General features: G+C 46.4%; 3 protein-coding genes and 3 pseudogenes across 4 annotated transcripts; 4 read left to right on the forward strand and 2 right to left on the reverse strand.

Moving 5' to 3' along the window:
- Positions 1 to 600: 600 nt before the first annotated feature.
- LOC9647099 (ranBP2-type zinc finger protein At1g67325) lies at positions 601 to 2,568 on the forward strand. 2 transcript variants are annotated; one of them, XM_002979918.2, is made up of 9 exons: positions 601 to 714; positions 781 to 826; positions 893 to 1,234; positions 1,286 to 1,386; positions 1,443 to 1,518; positions 1,578 to 1,690; positions 1,770 to 1,803; positions 1,866 to 2,018; positions 2,241 to 2,568. In XM_002979918.2, the coding sequence occupies exons 1-8, from the start codon at positions 706 to 708 to the stop codon at positions 2,015 to 2,017; spliced, it is 873 nt and encodes a 290-aa protein (XP_002979964.1). In that variant the 5' UTR covers positions 601 to 705; the 3' UTR covers position 2,018; positions 2,241 to 2,568. The 2 variants fall into 2 exon arrangements, with proteins under 2 accessions (XP_002979964.1, XP_024540809.1); XM_024685041.1 differs by having other exon boundaries at positions 1,866 to 2,568.
- A 28-nt stretch (positions 2,569 to 2,596) lies between these two features.
- Positions 2,597 to 3,581, forward strand: LOC112349867. The gene is made up of 2 exons (XM_024685042.1): positions 2,597 to 3,270; positions 3,326 to 3,581. Exon 1 carries the CDS (start codon positions 2,609 to 2,611, stop codon positions 3,266 to 3,268), a length of 660 nt encoding a protein of 219 aa, XP_024540810.1. The 5' UTR covers positions 2,597 to 2,608; the 3' UTR covers positions 3,269 to 3,270; positions 3,326 to 3,581.
- Positions 3,582 to 4,056: 475 nt separating this feature from the next.
- On the forward strand, positions 4,057 to 5,803 carry LOC9646806 (pentatricopeptide repeat-containing protein At4g13650). Its single transcript, XM_024684959.1, has 2 exons — positions 4,057 to 4,083; positions 4,141 to 5,803. Exon 2 carries the CDS (start codon positions 4,394 to 4,396, stop codon positions 5,801 to 5,803), a length of 1,410 nt encoding a protein of 469 aa, XP_024540727.1. The 5' UTR covers positions 4,057 to 4,083; positions 4,141 to 4,393.
- Positions 5,777 to 7,126, reverse strand: LOC9646807 (annotated as a pseudogene).
- Positions 7,127 to 7,232: 106 nt separating this feature from the next.
- LOC112349839 lies at positions 7,233 to 8,782 on the reverse strand (annotated as a pseudogene).
- A 1,615-nt stretch (positions 8,783 to 10,397) lies between these two features.
- On the forward strand, positions 10,398 to 10,527 carry LOC112349908 (annotated as a pseudogene).
- The last annotated feature ends 4,501 nt before the right edge of the window (positions 10,528 to 15,028 follow it).

The raw sequence follows: 15,028 nt of genomic DNA on the forward strand, positions 1-15,028 counted from the left end.
CGAGAGATCGGAGCGTGGATGTGGCCTCCTCCTCCTCCGGATCGCTGCCGTGCTGCTGCCGCGCGCTCTCGAAATCCGCGAAGGCGGGATTGACCGTGGCGAAGGAGTATTTCTTGAGGAAGGACATGGACATCGCCGAGGGATTGGCAGCGGTGGAATTGGAATTGGAGCCCGATTTGCTGCTGGATTTCCTGGCGCTGCCACTGTCGCTCCTCCTCGCCTCGCCCGCCGCCCATTGCTCGGGCGTGCTGCTGTGAGAGATCGAATTCCTGGGAGGAGGCCGCGACATGCAAGCTCCCATCGAAATCTCGCCCAGATTTCGCGACCGCGGGGCCGGATCGAGCGAGCTAGGCGTGGATCGATCGTCGGTCGATCGACCGCGCACCGACGATCTCCTTTTCTTTCCTACAGTGCTATAATATTCGCTTTTCCCACACGCGCACGCACTCCCCTCTCCTAGCTAACATTCCTCTCGAGCATGGGATTGGTTTAGCGTTAAAACGAGGATTTCCTTAATTAAGATTTATTTATCCGCAGCCGTTGGATGTATCCAACGGCCCACAAAAACCCCTTAAACGTAATCCGGGGAGAGACACAAACCCTTTTGCTGTGACTGACTGATTAGCTAGGGCGAAGCGAGGCGAGCGTTGCGCGCGAGGCGCTCTAGCATTCGATCGATCGATCGGGAGCGCATCGCTCTCTGGGATGACACAGGTACGCTGCGCGATCGCGCCTTAGGGTTGTGGAATTGATTCTATCGCCTCGTCTGCCTTGTTCCAGTCGGATAATCGAGCTGCGTCTGGAACGAAGCGAGCGCGCTCGGAAGGTAAGGCCGGCGCTTTGGAATTCTTCCGAGAAATCTTCTTTTCTCACTGGAAATTCTCTTGTCTAGGACCTCGCGGTGATGGCGATTGGACGTGCCCCTTGTGTGGCAATGTCAATTTCGCGTTTAGAGCTACTTGCAACATGAGAAAATGTGGAGCGAGCAAGCCAGCTGATATCACTCGGGTGGGAGGAGGGCCGATTGGACCGCTACCGTATGACCAATCGCCGGCGCTCTTCATGGCCGGGCCTGGAGTTCCTCCTCCAATTCAAGTGGGGATCAATGGAGGATACACGCAGGTGCCGATGCCTCCTCCCGTATCAACGATTCCATACGACTATGGTGGTGGAATGAATCTACAAACGACTTATAACCCGATTCAACTACCCGGTGCTTATAATCCCGCGCTAGGTGAGAACAATCGTTGGTTTTGGTGATTCTTAGCTCTCCTTTTTTTTACAGTTCATGCGGTACATCATCATGAAGGTGTGCACTTAGGATCTGGCTTTGGAGCTCCGGTCGTGGACGGCTATGGAATGGGCATGACTATGGTTCCTCCACCTGTAAGTGTTTCGCGTCTTTTGGAGATTCCGGAGGAAGTAAAGCTTTTCGTCTTTAGTTTTCGGTGATGCAGATTCCGGGGCCTCGGCCGGGTGTACAAATCGAAGAGAATGGCTCACGGAAGCGTAGAGGCGGTACGCAGAAAGCCTGTCCTTCGTACAACCTCTCAGTCTTCTTTTTTTGTTTGTTGCAGGGCCGGAAGGCTCGGAGGGCGATTGGATATGTCCCAAGTGTGGCAACTCAAACTTCGCATTCAGGACCTTCTGCAACATGCGCAAATGCGGCACTCCCAAACCCGCGGAACCGGTTTGTCATTCATTCGTTTCTTCTGCCGGTTGTCACCACAGCCTAGTGTCTGTTTTGTTTTCTCGTCTGTGTGGCTCAGGTCCCTCGCATTGCACCTCAAAAGGCTAACTCACGTAAGCTCTCTCTTTCAATATCTCTCATAGCAACACAAAAACTGGTTTGTTTCGTGTTGCAGAAGGTCCAACCCCGGAAGGAAGTTGGACGTGCGATGCTTGTGGTAATGTAAATTATCCCTTCCGAACGAAATGTAATCGCAGGAACTGTGGCGTTGACAAACCCGCTGATGCAAAGCTTACAACGAAAACGTCTCCTCCTCCATCGGACTAAGGTATGGCTTTTCCTCGCGCCCTCTTCTCAGTTTTTCTCCATTCTCTTTCCTTTTTCCCTCCTTGAGCTCTTGACACCGTCACAGCTCTTGCGAGCTGGTATGCCGACCATCAGAGACAGTGCTGACTTGGTTCGTTTACCGCTTGGGGCTTCCCGTGTTGTGCTGCGAGCAATTCCATTCGATCTGATTGATGGGTTTTTCGTGTCTCTGCCCCTGTTTCAGTACTGTCGTCGAGCTTGTGGAGGTCCGAAAAAAAAAAAAACCAAAAGATGAAAAAGAAAAACACTGTCAACGTTTTTCCGCCTGGTCCGTCGTTGGTGTCTCTTCTCAAGTCTCAGTTTTCTGATCAGGCCTCTCGTCTCCGTCGTCGTCATGGTCGCGTATATATACATTATGTACAGACGGCGAATGTACGTTTTTTTCTTGGTATACATATGGTCGAGAGGGTGAGGAGAGATTTTTTTTGGGGCCTTTTACAATCGCCTTTTACAATCGCCCTTTTTGGGGCGATTGTAAGATTATAGTTTAAGAGATTGGTATATTCTTTCAATAGGGTTTAAGCTATTGTTCGCGCATAGTGCTTCTTCGAAATGGTTTCCGCCGTCCGGCTCGCTGGTGCTGTTGCGACGGGAGTTGTGATAGGTGGAGTGGCGGCTATCTATGGCGGGGCTGTGAAAGCCGCAGTGGATTCCATCAGCACCGGGATCAAGGAAGCAGCTGAGGCGGGGGGCGGAGCTCTAGGGAAATCCCTGGAGCTGAAAGAGGCCCTGGCAGAAGGAGGAAAGGCGCTGGAGCTGAAAGACGCCCTAGCAGCAGGAGGAAAGTCGCTGGATTTTGGTGGATCTCTTGGGACGGGGCTGTGTGCCCATGGCCTCAATAGCGTTGGCCAGGGGATCAGCTCGGGCCTCAATGGCCTTGGCAAAGGGATCGGCTCGGGCCTCAATGGCATTGCCATGGGGATCGGCTCGATTGGCGTGGGGATCGGGATTGCTGGCATCGTCGTTGGGCGCGGGATCTGCAACCTTGCGGCTTCACAGAAGACCCTCGTCGAGAAGCTCGTCTCTGCAGTGGTCGTGCGCTCGGAGCCGGACAGGTCAGGCTCCGGAAAGCTCTCCAAGACGCAGCTCAGCTCCTCCGGCAACCCTGGAGAGGCACAGCTCGGCCTCTCCAACCCTGGCGAGGCGCACGCTCAGCTCTCCGACCCTGGTGAGGCGCACGCTCAGCTCCCCGACCCTGGCAGCGAGATGTGATGGTAAAACTGTGTTCTTCCTCCTTTGTTTCTTTTCTTGACGCTTTTTTCTTGCAAGGTGGATCAAAGAAAGGCGGACTCTCTCTCGATCGGTTCTCTCTCTCTCTCTCTCTCTCTCTCTCTCTCTCTCTCGCTCAGGTCTTCCTTTTTTGTGGAATTCTCAAGAATTCGTCTTTTTGTGTAGACTGAGCTGCTAGCAAGTTTTCTCTGTGTCTTTGCTGGAACAGCAGGCACACTTTCGGATCGTCACAGAATCGTCGTTGTTATAGAGTCTAGGATGTAAAAATGTTAAATATATACCAGAATGTAACGAATCTTGTCTAGTATATAGCTTCTGTTCCTTTTTCCTCTTGGGCTTAACTCGATCGACCAGAAAGTCCACAAGCAATACAACATTCACCATGCGTAAAGTCGATCCAAAGTTCCAGCGTGACTCCAGAGCACGCCACCAGCCTCAAAAAACGGTGGCCAGGGAAGATTGAGATTGATCCGGAGATCTTGCAACCCGTGGATGGATTTCCAGCGCTTCCACGGACATTTTCTATCACGTATGATTTTCTTGCGACTGTTAGCATCGATTTTCTTATACTTTTGGAACTATGGACAGGATCATGGAGTTAACTTTGGAGGAACAGTTGGAAAGGTAACTTAACTTGGATGAGTTCTTGTTTCTCAGACTGAAGCAAGATATGGCTGGAGTGATTGATGTTTGCTGGATCCAGGGAGGACCATGCCACAGTCCAGCTTGAGCTCCAAAGCGATGGTACACTAAGGAGTGTTATGAACCACATTCAAGAACAACTCCTAGAAATGGAGGTAAGCAACAAGCCTTGTGTTTTCGTGCGCTGCATGACGAAACTTTTTCATATCAAGGAAGATCAGCGTCTGTGAGAGATCGATCAAAATCCCACAAACAAAACGACAAAGCTTCATGCATATAGTCGACTGGAAATGACTCCAGGCCGGGCTTAGAAGTTAAGAATGAATGCAGTAACTCCGGGAACTCTAACTCTCACGGCAGATTCCAGATGGAGGAGGAAGGAGATGATAGACACATACGAAGCTCTTCTCAAGCAGTATGGAAACTCCAAGTCACTCAGACGGGTTCACTCACAGATGATCTCTAATGGTCTCGACGGGGATACGTACCTGGGAAATCTCTTGGTGCAAATGTATGGAAGGTGTGGAAGCCTGGACGACGCTCGAGCTGCTTTCCGAGGGATCCACCAGCGGAACGTGTTCTCCTGGACGATACTCATCTCGCTTCTTGTCCAGAATGGTCGATGCAGTGACGCTGATTAGCGTCCTGGAGGCTTGTGCGAGCCTGAGAGCATTGGTAGAAGGAAAGACAATTCACGAGAGGATAGTTGCAAGTGGAGTAGAGACGGATGTGTTTGTGGGAACTGCAGTGAGCTTCTATGGAAAATGCGAGGCTGTAGAAGACGCAAGACAGGTGTTTGATCGGATAATGGACAAAGACATTGTTTGCTGGAATGAAATAACCGGAGCGTATGCACAGCACCATTGCGAGGAGAAAGCGTTTGCATTGTACCTGGAGATGGTGGAGAATCAAATGCGCCCCAACGATGTCACGCTCATCACGCTCATCACGCTCCTGGACTCTTGTTCGAGCACCTGCAAAATGGAAAGGGGATCGTCACTCCACAGAGAAGCTGCTGCTAGAGGATACCTGTTCCACACGTCCGTCGTCAACGCGCTCATCAACATGTATGCCAAGTGTGGAAGCCTCGAAAACGCGACGAGAGTGTTTATCGAGGCAACAAACCGCACTACCAACGTGATCACCTGGAACACCATGATAGTAGCCAACGCACAGGAGGATCTAAATCTCGAGGCCCTGCAAATATACCGCAGAATAAATCAAGAAGGGATAAAAGCAAGCGACGTTACTTACGGTACTGTTCTTGCTGTCTGTGCCAATCTTGGTGAATTTACCACGGGCCGAGAAGTTCACTCTCGCAGTCTTGCCACTGGATGCTGCTCGGACGTCGTAAAAAACTCTCTTATGTGTCTGTGTGGAAACTTGGAGGCCGCTCAAACTGCTTTCGAGAGTGTCGCAAGTAAAAACGTCGTTTCCTGGTCTTCAATCGTTGCGGCTTATGCACGGAACGGCGAAGAAGACAGAGCTCGCAACCTGTTCTGGACGATGAATCAGGACGGAGTGCTGCGGAATATTGTTACGTTCACTTCTGTTCTTCATGCCTGCTCTCATGCCGGACTGGCCGACGAAGGATGGAGCTACTTTCTCTCCATGCAGGGAGACCACCATCTAGAGCCAACTCCCGAGCACTACGGATGCATGGCCAACTTGCTCGCCAAGTCCGGCTGGGTGAAGCACGCTGCAAGCTTCATGTCCGCCATGCCGGTTCAACCTGATGCTTCAGCCTGGAGGAGCCTACTTGGTGCTTGTGAGGTCCAAACTGACAAGGAATATGGTGCTCTAGCAAGCAGCTATTGGATGCAGAACCCCGAAATTCTGCGGCCTATGTACTGCTATACAACATTTCGAAACTGAATTAGCACCGGAAAATATGTTACATACTACTAGAAGTTAGAAGTTATCCGTCTCGATATCAGCATCCATGTTGAACGACATGCCATCGCCGATATCAGGATCGTAGTCCTTTATCTTTGTTCTCTCCATACTGAATCGCATTGTCGATAGTGGAGAGAAGATACTGCAAACTGCAAGGAGCCATTCAATCACACAATTCCCACAGGTAAAGAAATGGCGTACCTGGCTTCGCTTGTGACGTCCACTGGTGACGAAGTTGACCATCCTGTAATCGTCAATCTGCCGGAAGCGGAACTTGTAAATAATTACAAAACTCTTGGTAAAAAACAAACCAATTCTGCGAGTGCGGCGTTGAGCTTTCCGTATCGTGGAGCGGTATTTGCGTTCATCTCCGACAGTAGGAAAACCGGATCAGGGTCAAGGTAGCTACACACAAAATTGTGAAAACAAAGTAAGTAATATTGGATTGGTAGCACGTACTCTTCGATGTCTCTTTTCTTGGCCACGAGATCCATCTTCGTGAGGACATTCACATGAGGAAGTTCGAGTTGGACCATAGCAGACAAGGACGACAGGCATCCACTTATATACTTGGTAACATCCGAAACAAACTGCACAAGAACAAAAGCAAACTTCTGTCTGTCATACACCAAATCAATCCGAGTAGGAGCTACCTGAGAATCAAGGAGGTAGACCGCGCACAGATTAAAATCCCAGCGCTTAAGTTGTTCGACGAGGCTTTTAAACACGGGGATGTGTGTGTAGAGCTCAATCTGACCTGTGTAATACCACTACAACTAAAACTAGTGAATAGAAACTACATAAACCTGGACAGTCGAAGACAACGTCATCGTCGATATAGTCTTCTAGTTTCTCCGCAAGCCAGTCGTCCATATTCTCCTCAAGATATCTACACTAGAAATGGTCAGCCAGAAATCCTTGTGTAGAAACTAACACCACGAAAGCTCTACTCAAATCTTACATGCAATAGATGAGGCCTCCGTTTGGTCCATAGTTAAATTCTTCCATCACATCCTCTAGAGGAACAAGCTCTCTTATATCTGATGAAAAATAGATCCAAACTAAAATCTTTGCAACACTGAAATCTTTACAGACCTGCAGCAACCGCGTATTTGAAATCCTCCGCCGCTGGCTCGAGATTGATCACATCCAGGTTCCGCCCGATCGTGTTGCAATGCTGCTGCAAATGGTAGCAATACGTCGACTGCAAGATCGAGATCAGAGATTGAGCACAGGAACCGCGAAATCTCACTCGCCTTGCCGCTGCCCGCCGTGGGCGTAGCGAGTCATTTTGAAAATGCCTAAGACCTAAACCTCGAGAAATATACTCGGTATATTCATTGACAGTTTTCTTTTCCAAATTAGGGTTAAGTTAACATCCATCGGACGGTTAGAATTCAACTGGGTGTTACTTGCGTTTGAGCTCTTCAGCAGCGGTGGCGGCTTTGAGCGAGACTGGATTTGTGGAAGCCTTCAATGGATTCATGGCTGTTCTAGTTTTTGACATGTTCCATGCAGTAGTGACAACATGGCCTGCGGTTGAAAGCCCCTCTTTTGTCAATTATCTAGAGCAAAGATTTCTCTTGATTCAATCAAGCACAACAGTGATCAATCTAACCTGTGTGATACGACTTGGCATGTTACTAGAGTTTTTCACGACATGACGTTCTTCCCAGCCAGCTCCAAAGCGTCGAAAACTTTCACTGTGATCTCACATACAATGTGATCATCCATTTTCTGGGAGAGATTGCGAAGAACTTGGCCTACCAAAGGCATCCAAAGTGGCAATTGCGGCTTCTCCACGCAACAGCCCGATCAATGCAGCCCCTGGCTTAGTTTTCAGCGCAGAGGAAGTGATCGATTCAGTGGCAGTGACAACTCCAGTGAGAAGACCACTCGCGAGCGTCTCAGTAATCTTTGAGATTTGCTTCGCACTAGTCAAAGAGCCAGTAAAAAGACTAGTCAAAGATAGTAAGCGCAAGAACTTACGTCCCGATGTTCTTCATTGTCTTGGGGCTGACCTTTGACGGCTTCTTTTTCGGTTTGATGTGCTGCTGCATCAACAATCCACTGCGCTCCGATCTGCCTCGCAATTAGTTCGCTCACCCAGAGGATTCCTCGCACGATATGCCCCGAGCCACTGGCAATCGCCTTTGCGATCGCGCTTTGATAGTCATCGGCGTTGGGAGCCAGTTGCTCCAAGTAGTAGTTCTTCTTCTTCGTTGTGAGCTTCACTCCAGCGATTCCTTGATTACCGTCACCTTGCACCATCTCCACGAGCTCCTCGTCTTGATCTTTCAGGAGCGCTGGAACTGGCACCAGCGAGCTATAGCTTTCGAGGGCCAAATCCAGCTCCTTGAGATCGCATCTCCAGGGAGGGTGACACCTATTTGAGAACTTCCGCGCTTGACTTAAACGAGACCTTCTGTTTCCCTTCGCTGGAAGGTTGATCCTCATCTTCAACTGGCAGTCTCAAGCTAAAAACGTAGTGACTCTCGCTGAGCTTCAAGACTGGAGTGTCCTTCGCCAGCGGCCACTGGAGCTCGTCTCCAAGCCTGACGATGGCTGCGACCACGCTACCGTTCTGGACGATCCTTATGACGCTAAGATCTCCAGACGCGAGAAGAACACTTTCCGATCCAGCCTGATCGTGATCCATGAGTAAACCTTTGCATTTGGAAGTGTGACGAGAACTTCCAGGATAGAATTTGCCGCCGTTAAAGCTTCTTGCTCCATGGATCCATCGCTGGCTACTTGAGCTGCTGCATTTTCCTCCTCGGATATGGCTTCCACCGCTCTCGCCAGCGCCATGTCTTGATCATCTTGAGAAAGCTTTGGCTTTTTGCTTGGACTCCCACCATGATCGTCTACTGCTTGCTCACTACTCTCTGGAGCATTCTCTTTCTCCTTTGCGCTGGACGAGCGAGTTCTCCTGCGAGAAAGAGCTAATCGACTCATCCACTTCACTACACTACCTCACTCAAACTGTGTATTCTTTCCACCATAAAGCGACTAGCTCCTCTTCTCTCTAGCAAAAAAGGAAGACAAAGCACTAGAATCGATCGGGAATACAAAAGGTTGACATACATTGTCCACTCTTGCAAGAGTTAATTAGAAGCAATATCATTTTAGACAAGCTTTCAGGAAGTTAGGAAATACATTGACATGGATGGAGCAAGTAAATCCAGCCTCGACTATCTGTATAATCTCTTGACCTGCAATTTGTATGAGTAGTGATATTTCCCAGGTAACATAAGAGGTCAGCATTGGTGCTCGAAAGAAGCTCAAGGTTAGGTAAGAAGATTGGAAGCAAGAAAGTCATCACGTACCAGATGGGTTTCTGGATTCAAGGCCATTGTATTCATGGCATAGCGCATCACCACCATTACGATTTTTCTGTCCTGGAAATCATCTGGGTAGATGAGGATCAAAAGGAAAAGGAATGTCGAAAGGACTTCGCGATCGATCAGCTGGAGCTTCCAAGACATCTCCCTATAACATCCAGCAGCGGCTCCATGCTCTTGCACGTAGAAATCTTTGGTGCGTAGGTACAGCGGCGAGGAGAGCTTCCTCCACAAAGGCGGAAGAATCCAGGTCGATCGATCGAAATAGAGATCGATTTCAAAACACACGGCCTGAAACAAAAAAATTTAGTTGGGTCTCTGGCTGTGGATTCGAACCTGTGACCTTGTCAATATTTTTCTTTATTCTATATCCGTGACCTTGCCAATAATTTTCTTTATTTTTGCCGGATATCCGGCCAACAGGTTGCGTTCATTAGTAGCTTCTTAATGTATCTCTAATTTTTAAATGAATCGCAGTCTCGCTCGTGTTCGCTGCTCACGGACAGCGTAATTTCCGTAGAGAAGTTCCAATTTCTTGCGAAGTGTTCTCTGGAAGCGTTCCAAGTTTCCTAGGAAAAAGGTTATGATTGAGCATTTACTGCTCTTCAATGCCTGAATCTCGGGTACTGTTCTCAGATCTCTGCTTACCCTGGAGATTTTGCGAGTAAATACTCAACCATCTGTTTAAGATCCCCAATCTGCCAGATTTCTGCTAGCAAACACTCTTAAAACTCTCATGTCACCAGCAACTCTTGCAACTTCGCAGCTGTGACGAAGATTAACCTTGACAAATGCAAAGAGTTTTTGGCAAAGCTCATCTTGCCAGGAAATCCGAGCTGGATCCGGTAGAAGTTTTCTGAGCGTTTAACGGTGTGCTCCAGGAGACAAAAGCTGACAAATGTACAAGGAAAAGGCTGTGACGACATTGAAGCGAGACAATTCCATGCCTCAAGAGATTCCTCAATTCAAGCAAAGCGGGCGAAAAATGTCTAGATAATGCTTGTAGTCTGACAGGACAGTTGAAGAGAAGTACTCAATCGCTGGGTAGCTGCCCTGCAAAATTTCTGCTAGTAAACACTGTTAAAACTCTCATGTCACCAGTGCGAAGATCGAGTCCCTCTCATTAGAAACTTTAAAAAACAAAAAGTTTTAGTACTGTGGCGATTCTTTGCCTTATCCCTGGAATGAGGACACAAGAGCAGTATATAAGCCAGGGTCGGAAAGGATACATACTTACCTGGAGGGTCTTGGTGATCATGAAGGCCAATGGCCTGTTGGCCGGCCTACCATCTTCCCAAAGTGGAGGAGTGGATGTCGTAATTTGTGGGAGTTGAGGGCTCGCATATGCGTGGCCCTCTCCAAATTCAAGCTCTTAAGATGGAAACGTTGATTTCTGCTAAACAAGAGTTAGAACAGCAACTTGAATCTTTCAATCTTTATGATCTAACAAACAAGTTTTCAAGTCTCTGCGATCCCTTGCTGGAGAAAGTGAAGGACATATCGTCGTTTTCGATGTAGCCACCAAAGTCACTGTTCTTGGCTTGCCAGGTGCCTGACTATGAAGAGCACGGTGTCTAGATCGTCCAGTGCTTATAAGCAAAGCAAAGAACAAGAAATCAAAAGGAGCTTATGTGTGTGAACTAGTGGTGCTCGAATGCTGAATCCTGTGATCCACGCAAGAACTTTGTCAATGACATGATAGCAGAGAGTAAGACTTACCTGTAGCATGAAATCGACTCTAACATCGGGACTTCCAGACAGCCTTTCCATCACCATACTACCATAGCTTTTCTTCTCTTTAGTGGGACTCTCCTCATCTACTGCAAGATCATTCGTAACTGTGTTAGAAGCGAATGCCAATGACACAAGAAGCATACATTTTCTATCCGAGCTTATCTTGAGCTCTGATAGCAAAACTTACAATGCATCCCAATATGTAGAGGCTTGCCTCCTTTGTGGTATGGAATAAACTCCGGCTTCTTGTCGACGAAATCCTTTGATATCAGAGGTTCCGCTCTGTAATCACGAAGAAAGGATAGATGTAAATGCTTCTAACACAAAAGTATATTGATACCTGTAAGTGACAGGATCAAATGGGTGAAATATGCTCATCATTTTCCTGCATGCTGGCACTTCTTCTTTGATGCCTTCATCTTCCCATTACTCATGACCCATTCCTACGCAAATGCATTCAATATATGTTGCAACGTCCGTAAATCACACACGTACCCGATTCAAAGTGTACATTTCGGAGCTGAGAAACAATCCCAGTGGTGGTCCAACTGCGAAAAACGTGTCCACCTACAAGAAAGAAACTTATCAACAGCAAAGAATCAAGCCACCATGGTGTATCTGAAACAAAAGTTTTGTGTACTGAATTCGAGGGGTATGGTATTTTCAAGAAGGAGCTCACTCTCCTTGTTTTGTTCCCAATGCTGCATTTGTTCCCAGTGACTTGAGTTCCTTTCTCAAGATCTCAACCTGCAAGCACAAGCTAGATCATATAGAAATGCCACAGGAGATCACGTTCTTTTACCTCTGAATGTAATGCCTTGACTCTCTTCGTCTCCATGTCACTATCAGTGTCAGCTTCTGTAGTTGTACTAGAGTCTGATCCTTCCTTGCTACTGTCTCTTGAATCATGATCCGAGGAGTGACCAGGTTGCTCTGGCTCCGGTGGACAATGAAGCTCTCAAAACAGCTCTTGTGCAAGTGCAAATTCACCTTGGACCACCATATTACATATAGCAATTGCATCAAAGATATCCCCATATTCCATAAGAAATGCAAGATCATTAGGCATCTGACCAGCCTTCAGTGTTTTCCACCACACATTCCGAGTTATCAACCATGACATTCTTTCACTTTGCTTCCTTTACCACCTTCATTGCATTGCCAAAACTCGCTTTGCAACAGTGGTAAAGCATTGACCTGTAACATCACATTCATCTAACAAACAGATGAAACGATTTAGATGGATGAAATTTCATAATTAACTACCAATGTAAATCAGCTGGAGGCTTATACTTTCATTTGCTAAGATGCTTATGTAACCTGTTCATTAGTCAAAGAATCCCTTGCCATCTCTATGATGATCTTCTTATAGATATTGTTTTTTTTTTTTTTTGTCTTTCTTTTTTGCTCTTGGGGTTAAAGACACTAGAAATTTAACTGCCTTTTCCAGTAAATTAGAGGTTAAGAATGCATTGATGTGAAGGGTGACAGTTTCTTTTTCCTGATAACTCCAACATTCTGAGAAAAAAAGATTCTTTGAATTTCATGGCAGAAAAAACCTGAAATTCATGTTTGCTCAGTGATCGATGGGGTTTAAGCTCATGAAAGAAAGATAAAAAGATGGCCTCTATGCATCAATTCATATCTGGAAAAAGTTTGAAGTAGTATTTCAAGTAAGCGGTGGAGTAGCCACTTTCCTTGTCCATCATGAGTCCTCAAAGTTACCACATGCTTGTAGTGGAAGGACACTCCATGGTTTGTTTGAGTTGTGTGGACTCAAACAAGAAAAACTTACTTGGCACATTGAATAGAGCCTTTTGGATTTTCTGTGTGAACTTTGTAGCTTAATGTCTAGTTGGAGTAGCTTTTGATTCAAATACTCAATGTGACAGAGCAAAGAGGAATAGAAAAAATGCAAAGCACTCATTTAAATAGCATGCTTGTACCACCCTAGAAGGGTCCAATGAACAAACTAGTCACTCAATCCATATGGCATGGAATATCTCTGATCAACACAGCTTTGTCACTCTTTACTTGCCAGTAGTAGCCTCAAGATGCGAAACAATCATGTGCATGTGACCCAACCTCACAGTGCACTCCAAATGCCAACATAAGATCTCTAAACATGCTCACTCCAAAGTACTCAAGATGCTGAAAGAAACACATTTACTGTTTAAACAAAAGAACCCATATTCATAGAATAAATATAAACACACTTCAATCCAAGCCACACTCAATACTTGTAAGAAACAAAACTTCTTTAGTCTAGAGCACACTCCAAGAAACATTGTTATATAGAATCCTTGAGGGGTGGGGGTGAGGCCCAACCTAACCCTCACTCCCTATTGTTTCTTGCTTTTATTCTCCAACTTTGAGATTCTTGAATGTGTTGAGAAGTGAATCCATGAATATGTAAGGATGAAAATTTAATTAGAGCAGTAAAGTTATACCACACACACTTGTAATTCATGAGCAATGACATGGATTAGGGCTTGTGAGGTGGTAGAGTTAGCTCTTGCGAGCTGGTATGCCAACCATCAGAGACAGTGCTGACTTGGTTCATTGTTGTGCTGCGAGCAATTCCATTCGATCTGATTGATGGGTTTTTCGTGTCTCTGCCTCTGTTTCAGTACACTACTTGTCGTTGAGCTTGTGGAGGTCTGAAAAAAAAAAAAAAACCAAAAGATGAAAAAGAAAAACACTGTCAACATTTTTCTGCCTGGTCTCTCCTCAAGTCTCAGTTTTCTGATCGGGCCTCTCGTCTCCGTTGTTGTCATGGTCACGTATATATACATTATGTAATGTATGTTTTCTTCTTGGTATATATATGGTCATGGTCAAGAGAGTGAGATGAGAGCTTTTTTGGTGTCCAAACCTTTACCTTGAAAATGAAAGTATCTTTTATAGTATATTCTAGGGTTTTAGGGTTTATTTGAAATTTAGGGCTTCGTTCCCTGCGGCTGGAGAATCACTCGCCTTCAAGGAGGCGATCCAAGCTGGAGGGACATCTCTAGGGGGCTCCCTTGATCTGAATGCTCTCGGTGGATCCTTGGGTGGATCTCTTGGAAAGACAGGAGTGGCACTTGGTGAGCAGCTGAGCACTCAAGTGAAAGGTGGACTCTGTGCCCTGGGTGGAAAGCATTGGAGCAGGGATTATCCTTTTTCGATTCAAATCCTCGACATTCGAGAGAAGCGAAAGGAGTCAACAGAATAAGCAAGGACCAATGGAAAAGGGCTGCAGAGAGTCAAAACTTTAAATAGCATGCTAACAAAGGGGCTACACATAGGGTTACATTTTGAGATGGAGAACACAGGGGCCGGGATCGCGATAAGGGATGGTCTCTATTGTCATGGTAGAGCGCTGTGTATGGGGTTTGGGATATGTGGCCTTTGTATTGGCATCGGTCTTGCTTGTATTGGCCATGCCATAGGAAAATTTGCCAACAGCGTGGGCAAAGTTGCTGACTCCATGAGAAAGCTGTTGGAAACTAGTAGTTATTTGTAATTCTTATTAAATCTAATTTCCAACAAGTATACGTATTGGAACTTTTAAGTTCGTTTATAGTGGACAGGATAGGGCGTGTTTGATCTCTAATTCTGTTACAAGTCATTTCCCAGGCACTGCAAGTTGGTTTTAAGGCTTAATTTGTGACTGGAAAAAAAAGAGTCACATCATGCCTCACTAGTGGGAGGGACGTTCTCTTATTATCAAAGGGTTTCTAAGGTGATCTCAGGTACAGCTGTGTTGAACCTGCATGCCACAAAGTTGGACCTTTCCCAAACTTGGGGGGCAGCTGCACACACGTGTGGTTGGTCCATGTACATATACGTGAATATAAAACTTTTCATGTAAAATGGAAAGTTTTTGTAAGTTATGAATGGATTTTTGTTTTGGTATGGTCATGCATGGTTTTGCATGTTATATATAAAAATCCAGCGTTACATTAGAGAGAGAGAGAGTGGGGTACATGTGACCATAGCCACATCAGTACCACACAAAACCATGATTTGTGCATAGCATGAATTGCACTCTTGGTCACACTGGCTCAACAAATGAAGTTTATTTTGCAATCTAATAATTTGTGAATGGATGAGGAAACATTTTTGCTGTGCAAAAACCCATTTT

Source organism: Selaginella moellendorffii, unplaced genomic scaffold, assembly GCF_000143415.4.
Source record: "Selaginella moellendorffii unplaced genomic scaffold, v1.0 SELMOscaffold_43, whole genome shotgun sequence".
NCBI classification, from domain to species: domain Eukaryota; kingdom Viridiplantae; phylum Streptophyta; class Lycopodiopsida; order Selaginellales; family Selaginellaceae; genus Selaginella; species Selaginella moellendorffii.

Excerpts from the sequence above, each read along its gene's own strand:
- LOC9647099 (XM_024685041.1), top strand. Across the intron at positions 1,235-1,285 it reads TGCTTATAATCCCGCGCTAG|TTCATGCGGTACATCATCAT; the intron begins GTGAGAACAATC and ends TTTTTTTTACAG. Across the intron at positions 1,691-1,769 it reads CTCCCAAACCCGCGGAACCG|GTCCCTCGCATTGCACCTCA; the intron begins GTTTGTCATTCA and ends TGTGTGGCTCAG.
- LOC9646806 (XM_024684959.1), top strand. The coding sequence starts at position 4,394 with ATGGTCTCGACGGGGATACGTACCTGGGAAATCTCTTGGTGCAAATGT.
- LOC112349867 (XM_024685042.1), top strand. The coding sequence starts at position 2,609 with ATGGTTTCCGCCGTCCGGCTCGCTGGTGCTGTTGCGACGGGAGTTGTG.